Consider the following 19,482-nt stretch of genomic DNA (forward strand, 5'->3'; position numbering starts at 1 on the left):
CAAGAATAGGTTTCTCTTTTTGGGCCAGTCTCAAACCTCACGAGCAGGACCAGTTCTTTGAATGGATATATGCCCACCCTACTAGTGATGATATAATCGGATATTTTTTAAAAATCAAATAGCTTCCATCCGGTTATTTAAATAATGGAATAAATAATCAAATGAATTTCAAATATCATTCAGTTATATCGCGTAGAATAATCGGTTGCGTCATGAATAATTTTTTCGGTGTAAGTGTGTCGGATGGATAATCGATTGAATTATGTGAATAGATGAAAAATAGAAATACACCTCTTTTTTGCAATCCATGAAGTCCAATGCTGAAGACGGCACAAACACTCAGTTCCCGAGCCATAGGAATTAACAAATGAAAGTGAAAATCCCGGCCAGGAGTCGAACCTGGGACTCCCTGGACCCATTGGACCACAGGCCAGCACGCTAACCATGTATCCATGCAGCCGGACGACATAAAATTAAAGTAGGTATATTGCCTGCTGCTAGTTAAAATAAATTTTCCGTTGGTAGTAATTACCGGGGCTTAGTTCTATTATGAGGCCAGAAGACGGCATTTACTTATATAAGAAACTTTATTTTACCGATATTAAATATTACGACTGTTAATTCACTCATTTAGTTTCATGAGAGATTAATTTGGTCATGAATCTCATCGCAGGGAAATTAAATTACTTATCTCCATTCCCTTCAGAAAGTAAGCGAGTATGATGAACGGTCTCTGATACGCTTTCCGAAAATAATATGAACTCATGCTCCACACGTATGACTGAGTCATGTACTCCCAGATGCCTTACTTAGCATAGATGAATATATTACATCACGCCCCCATGCGATTACATGAAACGCAATGTTATATACTCATAGTATTGACTACTTGGGTCACCAAATTTATAAAATCATAAATTAAAATGTGTCAGAATTTTATCTAAAATATAGCGAAGTAGCCAATCGCTATCTTTGACGTTCTATTGCTATATGACTTTAAAAAAGACTCCACAGCGCTGATGTTGATGATATTTTATGATGGTGGTTCTTTCCCCAGCCAAGAAAATGTGGAAAGGTTCATTAAAAATCAATAAGTGTTGAAAACAATGAAGGAAAAGGTGGTGGTGGTGATTACTGTTTTAAGAGGGAGTGCAACTGGGCAGCCATCCTCTATTAATACTAATCAGAGGGAAAAAATGGAAGGTGGCCATACTTCGAGAAAATTAAGGTTTCGGGCAAAGAAAAACAAGGGCCTTTTCTAAAAAATGTAAGTACCCCTGGGGCCCCTTTTAGTCACTTCTTATGATAGGCAGAGGATACTGTGGATGTTACTCTGCCACCCCAACATACAGGGGAAAATAATGGTCGGTGAATGACACATAGGTGTATTATTATTATTCGCTAGGGGCTTTACGTCGCACCGACACAGATAGGTCTTATGGCGACGATGGAATAGGAAAGGTCTAGGAGTTGGAAGGAAGCGGCCGTGGCCTTAATTAAGGTACAGCCCCAGCATTTGCCTGGTGTGAAAATGGGAAACTACGGAAAACCATCTTCAGGGCTGCCGACAGTGGGATTCGAACCTACTATCTCCCGGATGCAACATTATTATTATTATTATTATTATTATTATTATTATTATTATTATTATCATCATCAAAACATTTTTCTGTGGTCTTAAAGGTAATATAACGTATTTTTCCTTTTGATATAAATTTAATGTTAATGGTATCGTGGCCTCAGGAGAGGCCTGGTGAGTGAGTCACCGCGCACCTCACCCCTCCTGCCGTCATCGCAGGCACCTGCTATCCGGAGTCGTGAATTTTGAGACTCATTGGAATATTAATTTAGCTAGTAGTTTGCAGTCGTGAGTTTTGATACCATTTGCTACTAATTTTCGCACATGAGTTTTGAGACGTAACCGGCCATAAGTACACTGTAAATTACGCTGGCGTAGGCCTAATTTGCAGTAGCTTCTTCGCTATAAATATCCCAATTATTGATCTATTTAATTTTTTTGTTCGTTGCTTGTACGGCCCAGGTGTAGAGCTTAAGCTTCTAGATCTGACACTGTACTGTAAACAATAATTATTTTGGATATTCCAAACAACATATGGAAACTATTCAATTTGTTGGGGAAATTACTGTTATTGCTGAAACTTAACGGCAGTGGCAAGTGATATGTAGAAGATCCCTATGTATGTTATTAATATGATTAATGTACACAGTCCTGCACCATTGTATTGCCTAACTTAAACATGTCGAGACACATGATGAACACGCTGTGTAACATTGAAACTTGAGAAATCTTCATATTAAGTGAAAATCCAGCTGACACTCGTTTATATTTTATGTTGCATTTTCGAGTGTAGATGTCTGCGGCACCACCTCCAGACTTCTTGGATCTTCGTATTTTCATAAGTTCTTGATTGTACGTACATCGTAATTTTTTTATTTTCTGTTTCAGTTCCATTAACCCAAAATCCTCTTTACCCATTTTCGCAATCAAGTCCTCTTCCGCCGCCGTCTCATATTCTTTCTATAAATAACGCTGTTTATGTTCCATAAACATTCTTTTTCGCTGTAGAGCTCCACAAATTTGCAAGTTTCTTCTTCCGTCCACTTCATTTTGCCGCCAAATAAACGCTCAACGTAGTACCACCGTCTGTACACATGCAAATACAGCAGTCGAATGACGCGCCAGCTGAAAAATCGAGCGTCCTCGGACTTCTCCGCCAGCTCTCGGAGCTCGGTTCCGGTGGAGGGGGAAGGATAGTGGTACAGTTACTTTACCGCAGCGGAAACCCACTCTACTCTACTGCCTACCAACTACTCTACTCTACTTGCTACTATCCCGGTCGTTTACACGATGCTAGTAGCTCTACTATCCACTCTACTCGCCTCGCTACTCTACCCGTGTAAACCAGCCCTTAAGGCAGGAGTACGTGAGTGCCCGCTGAAATAATGCTGAAACTTACCATGACATTTCTCACAATATCTATTATAACATGAAAGATAGAAATGCACCAATTTTACCATGTCAAGTCAAAGCCCTTCTGATTCTAATGGATTGCAATTTATAGTACTTAGACTTCTAGTTTCTTGTAAGGAATTGTTTGAATATGAGAAATGTTTCAAGGTCTTATTGAAACATGTCGTAATGTTGGTACACATTACTACTGAATTATTGGTACCACTGTCTGACTCGTTGGCTGGAATGGTCAGCGTACTGGCCTCTGGTTTAGAGGGTTCCGGGTTCGATTCCCGGCCGGGTCGGAGATTTTAACCTTCATTGGTTAATTCCAATGGCCCGGGGGCTGGGTGTTTGTGCTGTCCCCAACATCCCTGCAACTCACACACCACACATAACACTAGCCTCCACCACAATAACATGCAGTTACCTACACATGGCAGATGCCGCCAACCCTCATCGGAGGGTCTGCCTTACAAGGGCTGCACCCGGCTAGAAATAGCCACACGAAATTAAAATTGGTACCGCTGCTTCCAAATTATTACTACACATTCATAGATGCATGAAAGTCTTGAAACTCTAGAATTTTAACATTTGATAAATATTTGTCGTCAGTTATAAATTAAAATTTAATTTTATATATTGTAACTTTTAGTGACGAAAAAGGTTTAGAAAAAACACAATTTAGAAACAACATTAAAAATTCTAGAGTTTTAGTATCGCAGTACAGTCATACATGAGTGCAAAATTTCATATTTCTAGGTGGAACAGTTTAGGAGCAGTGTGTACCAACATGACGATATGTTTCAATAAGACCTTGAAAAATTTCTCATATTCAAAAAAATCCTTACAAGAAACTAGAAGTACTATAAATTGCAATCCATTAGAATCAGAAGGGCTTTGATTTGACATGGTAAAATTGGTGCATTTCTATCTTTTGTGTTATAATAGATACTGTTAGAAATGTTATGGTAAGTTTCAACATTATTTCAGTGAGCGCTCGCGTATTTCTGCCCTTAAAGTCGCTGACACTGCCGTTGCCTCAAGTTTCGAGAAGGTTTGAGGTTGAGAGGCGAAACATAGGTACGACCTGTAGGGAGGAGAAATTCCTTCTACAATAGTTTGCACAATTTGATCTTCTGGAAAATGAAGAGCAAATACCCTGGTATAAAACTTTATATCTTGAATAAAGTTGGCAAGGTTTTTGTCCAACCTCTGTACTCTTAAGTAGTACTTTTGGATTAAAGATGACATTGCTCTAGCTGGTATAAAGTAAACCAGAAGATGGGCATGGAAATCTTCTATTGAAGATCTGTCAGCTTTTGCTATTTACAATCTTGTCCGATAAGACACCTGCGGAATAGGGGTAAATTATTTCAAGGATTTGAGAATGAGACAGAGGAAAAACTAGTGCATGGTCTTGAAATTCTACTAAGAATCTTTGCAAAGAAATCACTTCATTTGTGGAGTTCATGGAAAACTTGGATATGCCTTTAATCAACATAGCTAATCCGTGGGGTAAGCTGCCGAAACCTGGTGACATAATAGGGACAGCATTTGAGGTTGTAGAGATTCAAATACTGCATTGCTCAAACAGAAGGTTGAAAGTTGTCTTAGATGGTCGGACACTTGTTCCGATGGGTCAGTTGTTGAGTTGCCACATATTTCCTACTTTCAATAGATCTACTAGAATCCTCTTCTGTAGATAAATTCACCACAGGAACATGGTCGCTTTTAGCACTAGCGGCCCCCGGCAAGAGTTGACTAACCCTATTAGACATATACGACAGATGTTTGACCAAATTACTAGCCTCCTTAGCATGATCATCCTTTAGTTTTAGAGACAATAGGTCCCCAGCTCTATTATAGAAATGAAACAGTCTAGCTTGAACTCTCTTAAGTTGGTTGGGAGATGGGTAACTCACTTCGAAAAACCTAACTACAGACGCTAGCTTGGTGGTATTATCAGTTATAGTGGATAGAGTCTCATCATTGTCCTTTTCCCCAAATACCGGGATGTAAATAAGAAGTTCTAAGGACTCTTTAAGTTTGGCAGTATCTGCCAGAACCGTGCCTCCAGATTGGACCTTCCTAATAAGAAGCTCGTAACTCAATTTCTACTTGCATAAGTACCCGGGAGCGAGAACTTTGCGAGGACTAGACATGTTGGTAGAAAATTTTGGAAGATACAAAATTCAGAAAATTTAGGAAATTTCCAGCAAGCAAGAAAATGTTTGGAGTTCGGAGCGAATTCTACGTTTAGCCGTCAAAAAAAGGGGGCTTTATTCAGACTCATTCAACAACGCTCTGCTATCCCTTGTTACTGTGTTTGTGTGGAACAGAGAGGTGAAAGAAGGTGTGGGCATGAATGGGTCTGTCTACAACAGTCAAAAGATTAATTTAAAACTTTAAATGTTAAGGTTTCTTTTGATTTCTTTTCAGATATTAAATTTTAACAAAACAACTCACTTGGCGATAGAACAAGATATCGGGTAAAAAAACTAGCTTGTTAGCTTAGATACAAGGTAAAAAACCCAAAAAATCAGCAAATAGTCTCTTTACGAGCAGAGCTTAAAGCTCTCAACTTAACAGTGTTACACAAGCTTTAAGGTTCTATTCACCCAATAAAGTTAAGGAGACAAACCTCCCAATTTGTTACTGGATATTCAAAATACACCATTTTCAAGAGCACCTATTGCTCCAAATGTTACGAGTTACAGCCTTGCAAAGGCACCATTCCATGTATGCATACACATTTACTATATTAATAGGAAGAGCGTCGTTGCTCTAGAATTTTACCTAGGATACTGCGTTCCAAAACTTTATAACCTTTAACTTTTACATTTGTTTTACAATAAATTTTATGCCTTCAGGCCTCTCTACGCACAACCTACAATTTACAAGACCGTATTAGTTGTCTTTTAAGTTTACATGGAAGAAATAATACAGGCACATTGAGTACCCATTCTACCGGGCCTTTGTGGAAAACAACAGGCTCAATTACTGGCCCATTAATCAAAAATGTATGGAGGCAGAAACATGCACTCCTTTAATATTACAGGGTCAGATAAAGCTTCGCCCACTCTTAGTTGAGCAGCTCGTCTCCTTTCTCCCAAATCTTTCCAGCCCAAACTTTGCAACATTTTTGTAACGCTACTCTTTTGTCGGAAATCACCCAGAACAAATCAAGCTGCTTTTCTTTGGATTTTTTCCAGTTCTTGAAACAAGTAATCCTGGTGTGGGCCCCATACACTGAGCCCATACTCTAGTTGGGGTCTTACCAGAGACTTATATGCCCTCTCATTTACATCCTTACTATAACTCCTAAACACCCTCAACCATGTGCAGAGATCTGAACCCTTTATTTACAATCCCATGTATGTGATTACCCCAATGAAGATCTTTCCTTTTATTAACACCTAGATACTTACAATCATTCCCATAAGAAACTTTCACTCCATCAACACAGTAATTAGAACTGAGAAGACTTTTCCTATTTTTGAAACTCACAACTCGACTGTTAACCCCGTTTATCATCATACCATTGCGTACTGTCCATCTTGCAACGTTATTGAGGTCATTTTGCAGTTGCTCACAATCTTATAACTTATTTATTAATGTATACAGAATAACATCTGTAAAAAGCCTTATCTCTGATTCTACTTCTTTACTCATATCATTTATATATGTAAGAAAAAGGTTCAATAATACTGCCTTGAGGAATTCCCCTCTTAAGGATTACGGGGTTAGATAAAGCTTCGTCTACTCTAATTCTGTGAGATCTATTTTCTAGAAATATTGCCACCCTTCAGTCCCTCTTTTGTCAAGTCCTATTGCAGTCATTTTAGCCAGTAGTCTCCCATGATCCACCCTGTCAAATGTCTTAGACAGGTCAATTGCAGTACAATCCATTTGACCTCCTGAATCCAAGATATCTGCTATATCTTGTTGGAATCCTACAAGTCGGGCTTCAGGAAAACCTTTCTGCACAGTAATAAAGAATCTTAGGAAGGGAGGGAAAAAGGAAATGGACAGTATTTTGGGTAATTCAGGTGAACTCATAGATCCCAGGGAGTCACTAGACAGGTGTCCGCCTCCATTATGTAACGGTTAGCTGCCGTCCTCTGGGACTGGGGTTCCATTCCCGGTACTGCCAGAAATTTTAGAATGACAGGAGGGTTGGTATGTGGTTGAAATTGGTACATGTAGCACTCCTCCATTGGGGGTGTGCCTGAAAAGAGCTGCACCACCTCGGGATGAGGACACGAGTCTACTTCTCTACTGGACAGGTGGAGGGAATATTTTCAAAATCTACGCAACATAAAAGAAATCTTGGTGGTGTTGCAAACAACAGAGCTTATGGGGATGAGGAAAATCTTGTTGGTGAACTTACGCTTCAGGAAGTGGAAAAGGTGGTAAATAAACTGTCATAAAGCAGCAGGAAGAGATGAAATTAGACCTGAAATTGTGAAGTATAGTGGGAAGGCAGGGATGAAATGGCTTCATAGAGTAATAAGATTAGCATGGAGTGTTGGTAAGGTATCTTCAGATTGGACATAAGCAGTAATTGCACCTATCTATAACCAAGGGAACAGGGCGGATTGCAACAACTATTGTGTTATCTCATTGATTACAATACCAGGTAAAGTATTCACTGGGGTCTTGGAAGGGGGGTTGCTATCAGTGGTTGAGATGAAGTTGGATGAAAACCAGTGTTGTTTCAGACAACAGAGGGGCTGTCATTATCAGATTTTCAGTATGCGCCAGGTAATTGAAAAATGCTACGAGAGGAATAGACAGTTATGTTTATGTTTTGTAGATCTAGAGAAAGGGTACCGTGGGAAAAGATGTTTGCCATACTGGGGGACTATGGGATTAAGTGTAGATTATTAAAATCAATCAAAGGCATTTATGGTGACAATTGGGCTGCAGTGAGAATTGATGGTAGAATGAGTTCTTGGTTCAGGGTACTTACAGGGGTTAGGTAAGAATGCAATCTTTCACCATTGTTCGTAGTTTACATGGATCATCTGCTGAAAGGTATAAAGTGGCAGGGAGGGATTCAGTTAGGTGGAAATGTAGTAACCAGTCTGGCCTATTCTGACGACTTGGTCTTAATGGCAGATTGGGCCAAAAGCCTGTAGTCTAATAACTTGGAACTTGAAAATAGGTGCAATGAGTATGGTATGAAAATTAGGCCTTCCAAAACTAAATTGATGTCAGTAGGTAAGAAATCCAAGAGAATTGAATGTCAGTGCATTGAGCTCGCATTTACGATCAATGGTATTCTGTAAGAAAGAAGTCAGCTCCCAGACATAACCAACTTTACATCGGCCTGTTTTCAGACCAACTTTGCTTTACAGGAACGAAAGCTGGGTAGACTCAGGATATCTTATAAGTTAGAAGTAACAGGCATGAAAGTATCTGGAATGATTGGTGGTACAAACAGTTGGGAACAATGGCCGGAGGGTGCTTGGAATGAGGAGATAAAGGCTAAGTTAGGAATGAACTTGATGGATGAAGCTGTGCGCATAAACCAGCTTCGGTGGTGGGGCCATGTGAGGTGAGTGGAGGAGGATAGGTTACCTAGGAGAATAATGGACTCTGTTATTGAGGGTAAGGGAAGTAAAGGGAGACCAAGACGACAATGGTTAGACTCGGTTTCTAAAGATTTAAAGATAAGAGGTGTAGAACTAAGAGTCCACAGCGCTAGTTGCAAATAGAGGATTGTGGCGACGTTTTGCAAATTCACAGAGGCTTGCAGACTGAACGCTGAAACGACTGACAGGCATAGCGGTCTATAATGATGTATGTAATTTTTCAACCTACACAGGAACTTAAAAATTACAAAATAAAATGGAGAAATTGATTTCTTCTCCAGTATTACATGCTGATCAGAAATTCAAAGTAATAAACACTGTTATATGCCCATCTGTCATATACCCATTCCAAATTATCAAGCCAGAGAAAATTCCAAAATGTTCCTTACTGATACAGACGTACTAAGACAGTGTTCTTAAGGAAATTCTTCAAATAGCTATTGACATTCCTAATGGAATGATCTACGAGAAAAAATAGAAGGGGTTGGGCCTCTTCTGCACCACTTGGGAAGCGCATCTTCAGCACATTAACATCTATGAGGTAGTACTAAGCTCAAGTGATGAATACATCCATGCTACAAGAAATCAGAAAGAAGAAACAACTCACTACAATCCCTCAGTGTCCCTCCATCTGACAATTTGCTACATCGTCACTTAGAAATAACTGATGCCAGAAAAGTGAGAACCTGGCTTTGAGACCATCAAGGCTTGTCATGTAGTGAATTCCGTGAGGCAATTAAGATGACATCAAACATTTCAGCGGTTAAATTGATACCAGAAGAATCTCAGAACGATTCCCTTTGTAGGCGTTGCCTCAAGGAGATTGAAATTCTTGTGCATGTTCTGGGATCTTGTTCTTGTGGTGAACTTTCAATGAATACGAGTCATCATAACATCTGCTCGTTAATTGTGACAACACTGAAAGACCGTGGTTTCGAGGTATTTGAAGAGGTTCATGGCTTAGCGGACAATGGAAGCCACAGAAGGCTCGAAATCATTGCCTTCAAGAATAGGAAGAGGGGTTACATCATCACTTTGAAAGCTGTAAGTTTCAGTCCTCGGATATCAACCTCGAGAAGAGGAATATTTATCTACCAACAATTCCTTACTACAGGGAGGAATACAAGCTAGAGAAAATCGGCATAGGGGGTCTGATGATTGAAACAAAGGGAACAATTCCCATTTTGGCTGCCATTTTTGGAAATGGGTGTGTCTGCCAGTTACAACATTAGGCGAGATTGTCATCATAGCCTTACGGGGTTCCTCGATAATTCTAAGGAATCATTGTTACAATTGGGTTATCATCAACATTTATCAAGTCAATCTATTTCTCTTATAAAAATGAATCTAAAAACCTCTGCATGAGAGGAAATATTTCATAAAATAATATATTCACTCAACAGAAAAAAAATATGGCACAATAGGATGCACTCTTGTATGTGACTGTGAACCTTCCCTTAACTTCCATTTGCTCTGTTGACGGGCTGGGTCAGTGTGTGAGCTGATCAGCCGGAAAAGATCGGCTCTTTGCTAGTTTCTATTTTAGCAGGAAAATCAGCTTTGGTCACTTCCTTTCCCGTGTGTCTACCTCAAGTCGCAACTTGTGTTCAGAAAAGTGATAGGACCCACCAAAGAAATGAATAGGCCCACAATTAGTGTTATCCGTCCAAAATATTTACAGATGCTGAGAAGAGATCTCACAAATCCAAAGCATGGTTCGACTTCAAATGCTACAAAGAACAAAAATGCACTCAATTTGTTTGACAGTAGAAGATGGAAGAAGCCGTGAAACATTACGCCGACCAAAGGAAATGAAACATTTCACTGAAGCTGAAGAACACCAATTGCATAAAAGAGCAAGTACAGTCCTAAGATCAAGAAGCTCGTAAAGATTCCTTCTTATCCCAAAAAGGGAAACAAATCTGGAAACGTGGGAAAAGCATTTTACAGAAAGGGCAGTGCTCTCCTCCAAATACAAGAAATCTGCTTGGAAACACTTATTCTGACCTGGACAATTCTATTTAACAAGTACCAAACAGCTGGAGATATTCTATTAATAAAGTGCAGGGGATCAAATCCCAGAGGAGCCGTTTGTTTTCAGGAAGGGAAGAGGAACTATGAGCAGTCGCAAATCTTTTGAATGACATGCATGAGGCATTAAGGCACCAGAGAGGAAGTCTGCACTGTCTTAGTGGACTACAAGAAAGCCTTCGACTTTGTCAGCTGAACAAAATTGGTGAAAAAGCTGGAATCAGTGATAGGAAGTGGTAACCCAGTGATAGTCTTCAAAAACCTATTGGCATATAACAGGATAATAATCGAAGATGGGGTATCAACCTTATCAGTCATCACATGAACCAATGGTATCCACCAGGGCGATCCAATAAGCCCAATCTTGTTTAAGCCGGTAAATTTGGATGACGAGGCATGTCTGGTTGTCCTCACATGGCCTGCAACTCAGATGACAAGGTGGGCTCGCACATTGCTGAGCCTTTCATATCTTCTTAGTGTGCCCAGTTCATAAAAGATGGCTTGTGTGTTAAAGTTTACGTATACTAGAATTTTGAGGCAAGGATATTTCAAAGTTTCCTCTTGACCTTCACAGCATGTGCATAGGGTGACTGGTTAATATTGCAAATTCCTTTCAAGCCATTAGCCATTATGGTAACTAGCAGCACCTCCTACTCTAACTCTGAAAATACTAAATTATGTGGCAGTTTGCTACTATACACATCAAGATCACTTAGTGTGGATATTTCGAAGAATCATAGTAGAAAGACACAGCGTGGTCGAATTGGGTCTCAAGGAGTCCTCTGTTTCTAATAGTTCATGTACTAGTGGATCATATTTCAATTATTTCACCTTGATGTTGAGTGGCTGACTGGAGTGGTTCAGAGAAAGAGAATGTGTGTTATGATCTAGTCTCAGGGCAGTCACATGTTTCTTATGCCTTACATAACCCATTTTTGGTGTTTCTTGTGCTTGGGAGGGCAAATTCTTGGGTGGACATAATTATGGTCCCACCTTGCAACAAAACACTCCAAACCGAGCTAGTGGATGCACACTTTGGATAACGTTGCAGGTTTCATTCAGGAGATAGGAGGTTTGAACCCCTCTGTCAGCTGCCGTGAAGATGATTTTCCATGGTTTCCCTATTTTCACACCAAACAAATGCTGGGACTGTACCTTAACCATCTACGGACTTATGTTGATATATAGTCGACATATCACTTTTTCCATTCTGTGTGGTAGCTTGTCGATAACTTATCGCAGTGGCCCCAAAGGATTAATTCAAGGAGCCAAGGAGTAGTTTCTGCTGCCATCTCCACACAGCGTTTGAAACTACTAGGAAATCTGCAAAGAGAATAAAGTACGAGAACAAGCATGTTCAGTGTTTGACCACATGGCATGAAAGTAGGTTTCAGCTCGCCCTTCCGGGTTGAATAGAAAGCGGTAACTTATAATATTTTGGATGAGGAACAGATAAATGAAGTGTTAGGAGAAGAAACCAGCAGTGACGATAGCAATTTTGTGAATGGAATACAATGGACATAAGAACAATCAAGTGATAAAAGTGTCAGTAATGATGAAAGTGTGGGAAGTTTACGGATGTTGACGGTTGGAAGGAAGTAAAGCCTGACGACAGAAAACCTAAAGAACCGGCGTTCTGTAATCATTCTGAACCTATAAAGATGAACCTACCACTTGATGCAGAGCCTGTTTATTACTTTTCGCTACTTTTTGACAATGAGTAGCTCGACGCAGTTGATAGGTGTAAGTTTAAACCTTTTGCATTTTATATTAATTGGACAGGTCCCATTTTAGAAAATATCTAGGGTTTAAGGTATAGAAATTAGTATTTTTTTAGTGCACATCAGTTTTATATTAGATAGCAATAATAATACGTAAAACTGGAACATTTTATGAACTTGCTTGTATACTCCAGAACATTTATGTCCGGGCTGCAGAAATTTCTCGGATCCATAGTCCGCAAAGGGTTAATTAAGGCCACGGGTGCTTCCTTCCTGGTCATAGCTCCTTCCTATCCCACTGTCGCCATAAGACCTATTTGTATCAGTGTGACGTAAAGCAAATTGTAAAGATAAAAAATAAATAAAACACTCCAAAAATTATCACTCTTACCACCTTATCTTAACCTTTTGACGAGTGCGCACGGCATATGCTGTGCAATAATGCTGGTCGCATCCGAGTACATATTTGACCGTAAACAACCTCTGGGGAGTAAGACTTTTTTAAACCCTAGAATGTTTACCTGTTTCTGCTACTCACGAACGCTTACCTGGGGTGATGCGTCACCCCATTAGTTTCTTCCCTGTTTCTCAGGTATATGGACATATTTTGTTCTATGCACTTGCATGTAATTTACACAGAACCTATAGAGCAGTAGGATATGATGCGTGAAGTTAAATAGAAATCATGAATACAATCAATACACTAGAAAGTGTCCTTCGTTTTAATCTACTAAAATTCACATCTGCAAAATTCTTAATACTTCATATAGTATTAGGCGCCCTAAAAAAGGTACCATGCCCATAAACTCTAATTATGGTAACTATAATACTATATACCAAAGCATACTGAAACACAATATTGGGAAATAGCAGTCTGAAATTCAAGGGACAAAAGACACAAATGGCTCTACTCGTTTCACAGTTTCCTTGCACGTAAGTCCTGCATTCTAAATGTACCTCTGGTAAACTGAACAAAAGTCACATTTTCATCAGTAAACGAATCATTTGCTACCATACATGGCCATTCCTCCCCTTCAGAACTGTCCCAGGAATGTCAGTTCCACCGTCAGAATCCTCTGACGCGCTAATTTCAGTAGGGTTATCGGAATCCACCTCAACATAATCTCCTGTCTCACTTTCCTGAAATTCACTGTCATTTCCACCTTCACTTTTTTCATCAAGAATGGCGAGAACCTTATCAGTAAAGTTAGTGTCCGTCACACTAATTTCCATTATAAAAACGGCTATTACTTCTAATGCAGTGAACAATATATCGCATACGTAAACGCTTACCGGGGTGGCTTGTAACCCCACCACACGTCTCGATTCAGTTACACTCAGCGTATGCCTACGCAACATTTATGGTGTCACTCAGCTTGCCTTTATTAGAGACTACTGAGAAAGGGAGAGACCCATGCACAAGCGCAGCCATGCAAAACACAATAAAAGAACACGGTGGGGTGGCGCGTCACCCCGGTAAGTGTTCTAGGGTTAAAAAGAAGATACAATAATCTTATTTATCACAACTTTCGGAGACTTTGAGACACATGGAAAGACATTTTGGATTGAGAAAACACTGTCATTTCAAAAGTTTTTTAATATATCACTTTCAGTAATATCTCTGTTTAGTTCATCTATAATATCATCACTTGTGTCCTGAAACTCCATAGCAATACTTGTAATTTACAAAAGAAGAAATATTCAGTTATATTTACAAAAACCAAAAATATTTATAGCTTGTCCACATTGGTGGCAATCGTAACTGCTGTAACCTGTAGGCTAACGGCACACCAAACTCTTACGCTGTAGGGAGTATATGCATTTCCATCAGAAAGCACTACCATACAGAACTACGATTTGTACAGCGGCACTATTTGAATAACTGAAAAGTTCCAAAAAATGCCATAAGATATATTATTCCAGTAAGCAATTAAGTACTTAGTACTAGCTTAAAACAACAAATGCCGTGCTCCCTCATGTGGGACCGAATGGCATGCCCACTCTGTTGACTTAGGTGCACTCATCAACAGGTTAATATACCAAAATCAGTAAGTACTCATCTGTAGAGGACTGTGAAAATAGATTCAGTTCCTAAAAGGTCGTATTTTCCTTTTTGAAATGCATTTATTTAGATAAGTGTAAGAGAAGGGCCAAGAGCCTTAACTCATTTCATGAAGAAAATAAATATTCCATAGATCCTACTGCAGAGTCCAGTGCATCAGTTTCAGAAACAGGTCGCCACTCACATCTCAGCTTGCAGGGTTGTGTTCCTAAGATTATTATATTGTTGGAATTTCCTGATAAAATTACCTGTACTCTTCCTTTAATCTGGGAAATATGGTCTTATTTAATGTGGGATGATATAAATGTTTTGATGAAACTCTGTATTTGATACTTTGATTTATTCAATATTTTTTATGTTGATTTGGAAAATTTGTCTTCTTTCCAGAGTCAACTGTTCATTTTATTTCAAGATCGGAGCTTGTCGCCATGGTGATCGATGTTCTCGGATTCACAACAAGCCAACTTTCAGTCAGGTTTGTTGATATGTTCACAGCTAAAAAGTTCTGTCTTGAATGTTGATAACTATTTAACATAAGTTTATATTGTAAATGTTCATGTTATGATTTATGCAACTTGAGGATTGGTAATTTAGTAATAAGTACAAATAGTAATAATGTGGAGATTATCATTCTCATTTAACTTATGAATGAAAATATGTCAGATGTATCATAGAATTAGGGTTATTGCATAATGATATGGAAGACAAGAAAGTGAAGTAGTTTTGGAGGATGAAAAAGAAGCAACTGAGACAAGCTCTTTGCTGCGCCACATGGTTACCGTACATGTCCTGTAATAAGAGCCGACGAGCCCTTGAGGAAGCAGTGAGTGTGAGTAATATTCATAACAACTGTTCCAATATTGCCCTACCAAAGGTATATTATTTCAGTCTTCCATTGCAGAAATCAAATTTGATACTAAAATGTGTCCATTATATTACTATATTACTTTACCTATTACTTGTTATATGATCAGGATAGTTTGTGTATTTAAAGTACCTGCTAGGGGGTGATAATTTTTATTGGAGGGAAAGTGGAATGAGATAATAATCTCCTCTAGTCAAAGAAGAAAGGTGGATAGGTCTGAATGTGCAAAGCTCCCAATGCCTCTCAAACCGAATACCTTCACGGTTGGAGCAAAAATAGATACGAGGGAGGTCAGGTAACAAACACGATAGTAGGGATCCTGAATAGAGTAGGAGCATTGCCTGCCTCGTCTAGGGACTTCTAGTTTCCATGGCATGCTCTCTGAAGATGTATTTGGGTGGTGTTGAGCAGAACTTCACTATGTGGTGATCAGCATTAATACCAATAGTCACCACCTGCAGCACAGACATCTATGCACAATATAACCATCCTTTGTTTGCGTCTGTTGCAGTTGACGTGACTGCACGCTGTACAAGGCTGCCAAGTTAGGAAGTACGGAACAGTGCATTGTTACGCCCAAGTACCTGTCCAGTTACTGTCTATTGTTTCTTCAATACGTCTGTCTATTGTTTATTCAATACGTCTGTCTATTGTTTATTCATTAGCTCTGTTGGTAATTGATATGGCTGTGAAGCCACCTATAGGCCTCCAGCATTCCCTGGGGCAACAGTAGCGCATTCTACATTTGATAATCGTTAAAAGTTGAATTGATTGAATTATGCTGGATTGTATTTCCTTCGCCGGCCCCGTGGTGTAGGGGTAGCGTGCCTGCCTCTTACCCGGAGGGCCTGGGTTCGGTTCCCGGCCAGGTCAGGGATTTTTACCTGGACTTGAGGGCTGGTTCGAGGTCCATTCAGCCTGCGTAATTGAGGAGCTATCTGACGGTGAGATAACGGCCCCAGCCTAGAAAGCCAAGAATAACGACCGAGAGGATTCGTCGTCGTCATTGGCCCACATATTGTGCTTGGGTCAAGCAAAGGGGGGCTGAGGGTATAAGACCCCAGGTTATGGCCACGATCTTTTGGCAAACAAAAGTTGGGTGAATTCTGTGTCCCATAGTGACGAAGAACTGAATTAACACATTGGAGACCGTGTCTTAAGGTGGCATATGGGCAGACAGACCGCCATATTTTGAAGGTTTTTAAAAAATTGTAGAAAATAGTAGGTAGGTTGCAATTGTAACATACCCCCTACGGGTGGGGGACACACATGTAGAATACACCCGCGGTATCCCCTGCCTGTCGTAAGAGGCGACTAAAAGGGGCGACCAAGGGCTGACTGAATTAGAACCATGAAACTAATTTTGAATTGTACCATCACGCGGGGAACACCATAGGTTGCCTGTACTTGCGAGTAGTACCACTAAATTTGGTACGAAATAGGTTTGTGATTAGTAGCAGTAAAAAGCCTGGCCTGGTGGATTCCAGCACCCGTGCGTCGTACCCATGTGAGCAACACCGCGGTTCTGGGCGTAGCCTGTGAGTTGTACCACTATATGAGCAGCACCGTGGGTCTGCGTTGCCTGCGATTAGTACCCACTATGTGAGGAACACCACGGGAATACCGGCGCCCATGTTTAGTACACGTAGGTGGGGAACCTTCTCGGTTTGCGTTGGCTATGAGTTGTGCCATTGTGTGAGACACACCATAGGTCTGCGTTACTTGTACGTATTGCAATACTTGTGAGTAGTACCATCTTTTGTGGAACACCGTGAGTCTTCGCTTCTTTTGATTAATACCCCAACATGACAAATACCGTGGTTCTATTTTACTCGCGACATGTACCATTCTGTGGGGCCTTCGACGTGGATTTTGCACCCACTTTAGACACCAAGCATCATTGTGCTTTATAAGTGGTTCCTTGGTCGGTAATATTATTTTCGATCTGTTTTGAGTGTGACCCACTGTTTTTTTGTTTTGTTTGTTTGGTTCCTGTCCATCCCTTCATTCTTCATGACATATTTTATTTTTATTTTGGTCAGTGGATGCCTTTGAAATTTTTGTTATTTCGTTTCGTACCATTAGGGGCTGGTGACCTTCGATGTTAGGCCCCTTAAAACAACAATCATCATCATCGCAATTGTAACATGTATATATCATCAAAAAATTAAGTGTGTCTATTCTACAGATCAAAAGATTGTAATAAGATCTATTGAATACTTTTCACATTACACATTTTCCAACGGTATGCCTTTTGCAACAACAACAAAAAAAAGTCTGACAACAAAGTCTTACAAATAATGAGCTTGAGTGCGGAATAGTTTGAAGCATTCAGGGACACAAAGTGCTACAGAACACATTGGATACCACCAGTTCCTCGTTACTTTCCCATTTTCCACGTTTCCTTTATCTGCACGGGCTTTGCAAGTGCCTCCAAATCACCAAAAGTACCCGGCAAATGTGAATCAGTCCCTACCTTTGAATTATCATCGCTTGCGTCACTTCGTTCTAAATGTAAATCCAGTCATATGAAGATCATGAAACGTTAGCTAAATAAACTACAAAGTTAAAAATCACACCTGGGTGGAATATGATAGAATAGGTTATAAATACCTTCATCACTAACACAAAGTTCAAAATCAGGGTCTAAATCGAATCATCTATCTCTTCTTCTGAACCACTGTCATTAAAAATCTCTTCTAAAATCTCTACAATTCCACCTTCATTCAATGATCCAATCATAATAGCAGAAACAAAACGCAGTCTAAACACTTCGCACGATGTAAACAAAACTCTGAAAGCGCGCTTCTTGAGCAGCTGGAAGCAAGACTGCAAGCATGGAGTGTAGAAGTGAACTTGAGCAAAAATAAGCTGCTATAAGTTCGAGAAAACAACAGAGGTCACGAACGCATGGTATAGCTGTTATAAAAGTTCTTTAAAGTAGTATGTATACTTTGCGAGCGATTCTCATCCTGGCTGTGTTGACAATATAACAAATATGCGGGCCCGAGTTAGCCTCGGGCGCGGTCAGTCTGAGCTGTTACTCTACCCCGATACACACTCGGGCTCGGTCTACAATGTGTTAATGAGGTATGCTGGATAATGACAAAGACATTCGTCTAGTTGGCTACGTCCAGCAGCATATTCCACAGTGTTATTTTTACAGCTTTTATTGTGTTATTATTTTATGCGAGTTGGTAATGAAATTTGAGAATGTTGATTTCGGGGAATGACATCATTTCCTATTATGTGTCAGCCAATGGCAGTAATGCTAGGTGCTCACCTAATGGACAGTGGCGTATGCAAATTTCTGCTAGGTTAGAAACATAGAAGGACTTCCAGTTTCGTTATTTTCTGTTCTCTGTTTTCACTGATTATTTCTTATCTTATTTACTAAATTTTCTTTCTTTCAGACTGTTCTTCTTCAGAATCTTTATGTGAACCCCCAGAATTCTGCAAAATCTGCTGATGGCTCTCACTGTGAGTATATATTGGTTTGGAACAATATATTCACATTGTGGAATAATTTATTCAAATTATTAGAAATGAGATATTATTCGAATAAAACCTTCTTTGCTTAATTCTAGTGGTTGCCAATGTCTCTGATGAAGAAATGCAAGAACATTATGACAACTTCTTTGAGGATGTATTTGTTGAATGCGAGGACAAGGTACGTAGTTTGTATTTGGAAGTTGCTGATTATTGCTCAGAAAATCAGTAAATCTAAGCCTTGTTTTTTTGTGTTTTTCAGTATGGAGAAATCGAAGAAATGAATGTCTGTGACAACTTGGGAGACCACCTTGTGGGAAATGTCTACATCAAGGTACATTAACCCCTTTGCTTACTATATAAACATGTGCTCTGAACCTTCGATTTACCATTTAAATTCTGATGCAAATGAGGTTCATACATGGCTGTATTTAAATATTAATATCTCCGCAATTGTTTGCTCACACAATGTGAAACAGCTTCATGAATATCCAGAATTAAACAGACCCCCACTGCAGTTCCAGTCTAGAATTCTACCGTCTCGTTAAAGCAAGCTGGGTTCGATTCTTGGCACCAACAATAGTTTAGAAATACAAGGGATCTTGGAACGGCGTTAACCATGTGTTGTGAAGACAATTAGGGAGCTGCTGCAAGTAGTAGCACCTAACAAAGAACCAAAACTGCAGTTGCTGTCATCCCGTCGCCTTCACAAGTCGGGCAGCAGCCGCCTTGTTATTCAAAGG

At 39.8% G+C, this 19,482-nt stretch overlaps 1 protein-coding gene across 1 annotated transcript in view; it reads left to right on the forward strand.

Moving 5' to 3' along the window:
* Nucleotides 1-19,482, forward strand: part of U2af38 (U2 small nuclear riboprotein auxiliary factor 38) — an 87,381-nt gene that overhangs the window by 10,499 nt on the left and 57,400 nt on the right. The window contains exons 2-5 of the mRNA XM_067153484.2: nucleotides 14,773-14,860; nucleotides 18,664-18,730; nucleotides 18,838-18,920; nucleotides 19,002-19,073. Coding sequence (XP_067009585.1) covers nucleotides 14,773-14,860; nucleotides 18,664-18,730; nucleotides 18,838-18,920; nucleotides 19,002-19,073 — 310 coding nt within the window. The remainder of the gene's footprint in view (nucleotides 1-14,772; nucleotides 14,861-18,663; nucleotides 18,731-18,837; nucleotides 18,921-19,001; nucleotides 19,074-19,482) is intronic.

The sequence above is a fragment of the Anabrus simplex genome, chromosome 9 (genome assembly GCF_040414725.1).
Source record: "Anabrus simplex isolate iqAnaSimp1 chromosome 9, ASM4041472v1, whole genome shotgun sequence".
Taxonomy (NCBI): Eukaryota; Metazoa; Arthropoda; class Insecta; order Orthoptera; family Tettigoniidae; genus Anabrus; species Anabrus simplex.